This window comes from Symphodus melops, assembly GCF_947650265.1.
Source record: "Symphodus melops genome assembly, chromosome: 4".
Taxonomy (NCBI): Eukaryota; Metazoa; Chordata; class Actinopteri; order Labriformes; family Labridae; genus Symphodus; species Symphodus melops.
In genome coordinates this window covers 30,543,695-30,552,941 of record NC_136694.1, presented here as the reverse complement: position 1 = coordinate 30,552,941, position 9,247 = coordinate 30,543,695, and the positions used below count along the sequence as shown (strand labels likewise).

The 9,247-nt window shown below is 47.8% G+C and overlaps 1 protein-coding gene across 1 annotated transcript; it reads left to right on the top strand.

The window, feature by feature from the left end:
- The first annotated feature begins 1,053 nt into the window (after positions 1–1,053).
- Positions 1,054–7,875, top strand: pigu (phosphatidylinositol glycan anchor biosynthesis, class U). The gene is made up of 12 exons (XM_079341675.1): positions 1,054–1,227; positions 3,355–3,419; positions 3,552–3,611; positions 4,231–4,293; positions 4,445–4,554; positions 5,024–5,124; positions 5,247–5,344; positions 5,423–5,577; positions 5,660–5,803; positions 5,884–6,008; positions 6,113–6,255; positions 6,564–7,875. Exons 1-12 carry the CDS (start codon positions 1,098–1,100, stop codon positions 6,675–6,677), a joined length of 1,308 nt encoding a protein of 435 aa, XP_079197801.1. The 5' UTR covers positions 1,054–1,097; the 3' UTR covers positions 6,678–7,875.
- Positions 7,876–9,247: the final 1,372 nt, after the last annotated feature.

Genomic DNA, 9,247 nt, shown 5'->3' with positions numbered 1-9,247 from the left:
AAAGCACCAGAATGTTTTTTATTATTCAGAATCTTTAATGAACAAACGTTTAAACTGTTGTTTTACAAATGATCACAATAAGACAACCAAACCAGAAACATCAGATCAAAGATAAATGATGCTGAAATAAATCAGAATAAAAACTCATAAAAGTGTATTTAAATTAAATTTGGGGTCTGTAATCATAAAGAGCTCAAATAATTCACAGAGTCTCAATTCTCTTTTTTGTGTCAGTTAATTATTTAAACGTTATTAAAGATGCTAAATTTGGAATTGTGAATATAATGTAATCAACATATAATTACACAACAATGTTTGCATCTTTGATCTTTTTTTTTTTTTTTCATATACTTTATTAATTATTATTATTATTATTATTATGATCTGCATAATTACAACAAAAAAACAGGTTTTATATGTTTAATAATTTCATATCTCCGCCTCGTCCACCTGATGGATTCAGGTTTGTAATGTTGGACTTCTTTAGAAAGAAAGAAAACAAGAAAAGGTGCCACGTGTTGGATTTGAACCTGCTTGGAGGACTGTATCCTCTGTACATACACAAACCACTGGGCCACATCTTTACCTGTTCTGGTCACTTTAAACCTGTTTATTTTTTTATCCACTTTGTTTACTATTTGAATCTTTTAATCTCACAGCGGAAACAGGAAGAAGCACAATGTCTGACTTTACAGTTTATTTTTTATTTTGATCCAACACACAAAGACTTCCGGGCAGAAACCTTGTTCGGGCTGTTCTTGGTTCCTTGTATTAAAAACGAACTTCCGTTTATCACGGTGGTAAATAATAGAAATACATTAAAAACTATCATCATAATATTTACAGTCTATGATTAAAACATGATAGTTTATTTATTTCTTTAAGAGCCCTGAACTACAAACTACTTTATTATGAATGTTTATAAAATGCAGAACTAAAAAATCTGAATAAAAAGAATCAAACTTTGAACATTTCATAACTTTAAATATGACGTCATAATTCTTAATTATAATAATCATCCTTCGTTTCGTTCATTTGCAAAAAGACTTCGTTTCCCATGATGCACCTCGCAGGGCGGTGAACGCTTCCTTGTAAAGATGGCGGCTCCCTTGACTCTGCTGTTGATTGTCGCCGTTACGGTCCGCGCGGTTCTGTTCAGGTCCGGTCTCGTGGACCTGGTCTCGGAGCGGGTCGAGGTCGTGTCTCCGTTAACGGCCTGGAAGAGGGGTAAGTCCTGGTCCCGGAGCCGTGTTTGTGCACTGTGACGTCACTCACGTCAAAACCCGGTGTGTCTCCAACCAGCTGCTCGAACATGTTGATAATAACATGATAATAATCATAAAGATCAATAAGGTGACGTCAGTTTACACCATGAACACAGTTGTTGATAAAATGAGCTGATCCGATCTACTTTACTCAGTTCTATGTTCTGCTACACTTTCTGTATATAGAATATAGAATAGAGTGATGTAGAATATACACGTCCGGTCACTTTGTGAGGTACAGCTGCTCCTTAATGCAAATATATAACCAGCCAATCACACGGCAGTGACATCATGTGTGTCGCCATGGTCAGGACGATGTGAAGTTCACCTGTCTTTGAACGTGGCGAGGGATGAAGGTGGCGGGACGAGTCTTTCAACTGCTGCTGCTCTACGACCACCTCCAAGGTTTCCAGCGAGCGGCGTGCTCTGGGCCACAACGCCTTGTTGATGTCAGAGGTCAGACCGGATCGACCTGATGGAAAGATGACCTCTCGTTACGGCCGAGGTCGACGCAGACGACCGTCTATAAACACGTCCGTGCTGACCACGCCCCTCCCTTCATGACCACGGTGTACCAACTTCTTCTTCTGTGGCTACTTCCAGCAGAATAACTCGCCATGTTTGCTCAGATCACTCCCATGGCGTCCACTCCCATGACGTCCACTCCCATGACGTCCACTCCCATGGCGTCCACTCCCATGGCGTCCACTCCCATGACGTCCACTCCCATGGCGTCCACTCCCATGGCGTCCACTCACATGGCGTCCACTCACATGGCGTCCACTCACATGGCGTCCATTCACATGGCGTCCACTCCCATGGCGTCCACTCACATGCCGTCCACTCCCATGGCGTCCACTCACATGGCGTCCACTCACATGGCGTCCACTCACATGGCGTCCACTCACATGGCGTCCACTCCCATGGCGTCCACTCCCATGGCGTCCACTCACATGGCGTCCACTCACATGGCGTCCACTCACATGGCGTCCACTCACATGGCGTCCACTCACATGGCGTCCACTCCCATGGCGTCCACTCCCATGGCGTCCACTCCCATGGTGTCCACTCACATGCCGTCCACTCACATGGCGTCCACTCCCATGGTGTCCACTCATATGCCGTCCATTCACATGGCGTCCACTCACATGGCGTCCACTCACATGGCGTCCATTCACATGGCGTCCACTCCCATGGCGTCCACTCACATGCCGTCCACTCCCATGGTGTCCACTCACATGCCGTCCACTCACATGGCGTCCACTCACATGGCGTCCACTCACATGGCGTCCACTCACATGGCGTCCACTCCCATGGCGTCCACTCCCATGGCGTCCACTCACATGGCGTCCACTCACATGGCGTCCACTCACATGGCGTCCACTCACATGGCGTCCACTCCCATGGCGTCCACTCCCATGGCGTCCACTCACATGCCGTCCACTCACATGGCGTCCACTCCCATGGTGTCCACTCATATGCCGTCCATTCACATGGCGTCCACTCACATGGCGTCCACTCCCATGGTGTCCACTCATATGCCGTCCATTCACATGGCGTCCACTCCCATGCCGTCCACTCATGCCGTCCACTCCCATGGCGTCCACTCACATGGCGTCCACTCACATGGCGTCCACTCACATGGCGTCCACTCACATGGCGTCCACTCCCATGGCGTCCACAGTCACCAGATCTCAATCCAACAGAGCAGCTCTGGGACGTGGTCATGGATCTGTGAGATTAAGAATGAAGGCAGTTCTGAAGGTAAAAGGGGGTCCAACCCGGTCTGACCCGGTCTGATCCGGTCTGACCCGGTCCGACCCGGTCCGACCCGGTCCCAGGGAGGTGTGTCTAATAAAGTGTTCAGTGAGTGTAGAACAGAGTCAAGTCTCGCAGCAAGTCGTGAATGATGTCAGCCGTCAACAGTAAACGGGCCAGAGTGACTCTATTGATCCGTTATTGATCGATGGCGATGTGTGTTTCAGAGTGGCGTTTGTCAACATGCTCGCCACTTCGACGCCACGTGTTCATCGTAAAACGTTCCTAAACAAACCAGCAGTGGGAAATAAACATGTTTGTTTGTTTACAGTTGTTGAAGGACTGGCTCTGCTCGACCTCGGAGTGTCGCCGTACTCCGGAGATGTTTTCCATGAGGTGAGAGACACACACTTCCTGTCAGCCCCTGTGGTCACTTCCTGTCAGCCCCTGTGGTCACTTCCTGTCAGCCCCTGTGGTCACTTCCTGTCGGATGATTGTTGAACATGTTTTTGTCTCGTCTCTCTTCAGACTCCTCTCATCATTTACCTTTTTCACTTCCTGGTCGACTACGCAGAGATCACATTCATGGTGAGTCTGTTGCTTCTTCTTCACTCGTTCCTTTAAAGAGGACATATCCCCCCAACCTAACAGCCCCCCCCCTAACAGCCCCCCCTCTAACAGCCCCGCTCTCTAACAGCCCCCCCCCCTTCAATCAGCCCCCCTGTGGTCCAAATATAACATGAAGCAGCAGAGGAGGTTTGTGACCCTGTAGAAACCAGCTCTCTCTGAACGCTCTGTTTTGGTGTGTGTGTCTCTTTAAATGCAATAAGCCCCGCCCCCTGAGTTTTCTCAGTAGACATCACTCCTTCACTAGAGAGAATAAAAATGGCGGACCTGAGTTAAAGGTTTTCTGTAGTCTGGAGGTGGAGTCCATGAGAGGAGATACCAGGGGAGGAGAGGGTCCCACTGTGACATCACAAGGGGAGCACATTAGAAACAGAGCATTTCAGACTCCTGCAGACACAGGTGTGTGTGTGTGTGTGTGTGTGTGTGTGTGTGTGTGTGTGTGTGTGTGTGTGTGTGTGTGTGTGTGTGTGTGTGTGTGTGTGTGTGTGTGTGTGTGTGTGTGTGTGTGTGTGTCCCTCTGATCGTCTGTCAATAAACGTCTGTCTCTCTGAACATGGCGTTCATGTCTCTGTGTCTGCAGGTCGCTGATGTCATCACTGCTGTGGCGCTCTACATGGCGGTGATGGACTACAACAAACAAGTGGTAAGAACCTGTGTGTGTGTGTGTGTGTGTGTGTGTGTGTGTGTGTGTGTGTGTGTGTGTGTGTGTGTGTGTGTGTGTGTGTGTGTGTGTGTGTGTGTGTGTGTGTGTGTGTGTGTGTGTGTGTGATCACTGATGAACTCGTTGTTTTCAGTTCAGGAAGCAGAAGTTCGCTCTGGAGGCGGATCGTTACCCGCACGACTGCCTGGACCTGATCAGGAGTCCGTCAGAGATGCAGTACATCCCTCTGAAGGTGGCCATGTTGTGAGTAACACATGAGTCCTGTCTGTCCCCACTGAAGCTGTGTTGTTGTCAGAGCTGTGTTTACGCAGACAGTGATTGAAGCTACGAGCTAACTAAAGAGTGCTAACATTAGCATGCTGACACAACAAAGCAGCACACAGGTGATAGAAGCTTTACACTCTGGGGGGGTTGGAGGCGTGTCTCTGCAGGAGGGCGGAGGCTTCAGTATGGAGGAGGCGTGGCCTATCAGCAGTTTGTTTTGGTGTCATGCTGGATCAGACAGTCACACTGTCCTTTAGAGGCTTAGCAGAGAGAACTCCCATGATTCTCCACTAACGTCATGTTTTGTTATTGTTTGATCGATGGAGAGCCCCCTGGTGGTCGATTCTAAACACTGCGCCTTTAAGAAGAACAAGTCCAACATGGCAAACGTTATCACGACCCTTTAACACACGTCGTCTTCATCATGCGTTTCTTCTTCTTCTCTCAGCTACCTGTTGAACCCGTTCACCATCCTGTCCTGCGTCGCCAAGTCAACCTGCGGCCTGAACAACGCCGTCATCGCCCTCTTCATTCTCTCCACCATAAAAGGTATTGCTCAGTGGTTAGTGCACGTAGGCTGTGGTCCGCTCAGCGGGTGACCCGGGTTGGAGTCTGACCCGGGTTGGAGTCTGACCCGGAGCTCTATGCTGCGTCTCCTCTCTGTGTCACAGGAAACGTCTTACTGAGCGCCGTGTTTCTCTCTTTGGCCACGTACCAGTCCATCTACCCTCTGACTCTGTGTGCTCCGGCTCTGCTCTACCTCATGCAGGTAGGAGGGTTTGATTTATTCACCTGCACATCTTCATCCTCTGCTTCTGTCTAACCCGCTGCTCTTCTGCTCCGTCAGCGGCAGTACATCCCGGTGAACTTCCGGCGAGCGAGCTTCTGGTGGTTCATCGCTCAGTACTCCTTCATGTACCTGGGCAGCCTGTCCGTCATCGTCTGCCTCTCCTTCTTCCTGCTCGGCTCGTGGGACTACCTGCCGTCCGTCTACGGCTTCATGTCAGTGGCGAGCGTGCGCACACGTCTGAGATGAGCCACGTTTGAATTTGAGCTGAATGTGTTTCCTTCCTGTCGTCTGCAGCCTCTCCGTGCCCGACCTGACCCCGAACATCGGCCTCTTCTGGTACTTCTTCGCCGAGATGTTCGAACACTTCCGCCTTTTCTTCCTCTGCGTCTTCCAGATCAACGTCTTCTTCTACACCATCCCTCTGTCCGTCAAACTCAAGTCAGTCCCGCCCCTCCGCCGCACGCTCGCTGTCCTCGTCACCAGAGAAAGCCTTTTAACCCTTGGCGTGTGTGTTTCAGGGAGCACCCGGTGTTCCTGATCTTCATGCAGTTGGCTGTGATCTCCATCTTTAAGTCGTACCCGACAGTAGGAGACATCGCGCTCTACATGGCCTTCCTTCCTGTCTGGACTCACCTGCACAGATGTGAGTGAGCGTCCGCTCAGTACCCATTTTCACCACCAGGTGGCGGCGCTACATGTTGCTGATGTTACTGTGAGGACGCTGAGTCTGTCTTTGTCCCTGTTCAGTCCTGAGGAACATCTTCTTGGTGTCCTGCGTCCTGTTGGCGTGCTCCGCCCTCTTTCCCGTCCTCTGGCACCTCTGGATCTACGCCGGCAGCGCCAACTCCAACTTCTACTACGCCATCACGCTGCTGTTCAACGTGGCTCAGGTACGTGTGACAGGAGGAGAAGATGATGTCCAGGATGTGACGCAGCAGCTTTCAGGACGCCACTGATGAATTAGTGATGATTAGTTTGAAGGGGGTAGAGGGCGCCACACGCAGCAGCCAATCTCTGCAGTCTTTCTAACCCTAACCCCTAACCCGTTTTAAACACTAGGTGTCCCGGCTCCTTTAAGTTCATGTAGTTTGCACGTCTTAAAGGAGAGGGGAGGAAGAACAAAGTTCCATATAATTCCCCTTTAATTCATTTTATCAGTGAATTCATTTAAATGTGTTTTCATATTTCTTCTCTTCAGATTCTGCTGGTGTCGGATTATTTCTACGCCTTCTTGAGGAGGGAGCATCATCTCACCTATGGACTGTACCTGAAGAGGAAAGACGGCGCCGAGGCCACGCTGGTCCTGAAATAAAACACCTGCACACTGTACCGCACACACACACACACACACACACACACACACACACACACACACACACACACACACACACACACACACACCTGTCTGACAGTCGTAGCAGAAACAAACAGCTGGAGGTCTGACGTTTCCTCAAAGGGATCAAACACAAACTGAGGAGGGTCCGAGACCTTCAGAGACGCTGCAGACAGAAGACACCTGAGGAGCCGGGACGCCGTCTCAGTCAGGAGCCTGTTGAACACTGCTCGTGATTTACAGGATTCTTTGAAGCCTTTGTCCTCCTGACAGACTCTCGGAGACCCTGAAGCTCCGCCCCCTCACACTTCTTCATGTTGTTTTACGTTTGTCTGGTTATGGTTGGTTTAAAGCTGATTTATGAAAGATGGGACAGAGAGGGACATAGTTTTACATAATGAGGGTGTGTATAAACTCAAACACTGAGACAACAGTGAATGTGTTTCAAAAAAACAAATGTCCAGGAGGCGTGCAGAGGGACGTTTTCAAAAAGTCTGTTTTCTTTATGCTAAGCTAACTAGCTTCTTCCTGGGTTGCATATTTACCATAGAAACATAAGAGTGGTCTTTGTCTTCTCGTCTTTCTTTCGGCTCAAACTGGAAAACAAACAAGGCTTTTTATAATATTTGGACTGAGCCAAGATAGCAGTTTGATGCTATAATGAATGCTATGCTAAGCTAATGAGCGGGTTGTGTCACATTGGTCATTGGCCCAAAGTCAGCCAATGACACAGCAGCAGCAATAACACTTCCTGATTGAACACTAAACATGCTACATGCTAACAGAATACTGTTTTAGCTTTAGGCTAAGGAGAAACCTCCACATCCTTTTTTACGTTTGTGTAAATATGAAAACAGGAGTTCCAGACGGCTCCTTTAAGATCTCCTGTCACTTCATGTCTGCCTTAAACTGCCTCCCACATGTTACGCCTCTCTGTGAAGTCTACAGGTGAATGTTTCTGTCCCTCTGATGAGAAGACAAACGATCAAAGTGGGAAAACACCGACCATCAGACATTTGTCATATTTATTTATTTGTGTCTCTAAATAGTTTTTTGTTTTAGTTATTTTTTTTATCTTTATTTGAAGGGAAATTCTTCTGTCTGTACATAAGTTCAGGTGTTGAAGGGCTGAACGAGTTCTGCATCATGATTATTATTAAACTTCAGGTGTTCATTACTTCTGTTTGTTTGACTTCATGTACAAAGATCTTCTATTAAGCTGAGTGACCTCAGAGGGAATCCTGTGGACACACTAAAGCCTCAAAACGTTTGAACAAATGATCTTTGCACACAAACATCAGTGATCAATAAATAACATGACAGTCATCACCGTCAGAGAACTGGACCCGTTCAGTTTGTAATCGTTTGCCTCCTTGTCTTCTCTCTCTCTTTAAACTGGAGTATACCAATACACACACCACACACACACACACACACACACGCACCAACACACACACTAATACACACGCACCAACACACACACACCAACACACACACACCAACACACACACACCAACACACACACACCAACACACACACACCAATACTCATACACGCACACCAACACACACACCAATACTCATACACGCACACCAACACACACACACGCACACACGCACACCAACACACACACGCACACCAACACACACACGCACACCAACACACACACACGCACACACGCACACCAACACACACACGCACACCAACACACACACACGCACACCAACACACACACCAATACTCATACACGCACACCAACACACACACACGCACACCAACACACACACACGCACACCAACACACACACACGCACCAACACACACACCAACACACACACACGCACACCAACACACACACCAATACTCATACACGCACACCAACACACACACACACACGCACACACGCACACCAACACACACACACACACCAATACTCATACACGCACACCAACACACACACACACCAACACACATACACACACATTGCTGCAGATGTTGAGAACAAACGTCTGTATGCTGCAGGAGGTTGCAGACATATTTGTAGTCTTGACTTAAAAACATTTTCATAAGAGCATTGTGAAGCAGCCAGCAGAACGACTGCTAACAAAACACAGCGCTCTGTAGAATCCATCCAAAAAAGAGGTTTGCAAAGAATTGATGAACTTGTTGAATGTTGTATTTGATTTAAAGTGAGTTGTTGGATGTTGTATTTGATTTAAAGTGAGTTGTTGGATGTTTTATTTGATTTAAAGTGAGTTGTTGGATGTTTTATTTGATTTAAAGTGAGTTGTTGGATGTTTTATTTGATTTAAAGTGAGCTGTTGGATGTTTTATTTAAAGTGAGTTGTTGGATGTTTGATTTAAAGTGAGTTGAGATGACTGAAGGTTCAATCTGTTTTAAAGGCAGATATATCAACATGTACAGAGTTTAAAACCCGTTATCAACTGAATTAAGTTGAATGAGGCCCAGATTTTCCCGGGAAAAATACTACGTCATATTCCCCGCCCCCCCTGCTCCAACGAACGAGCACGACCAGCAGGTGCGTTTGT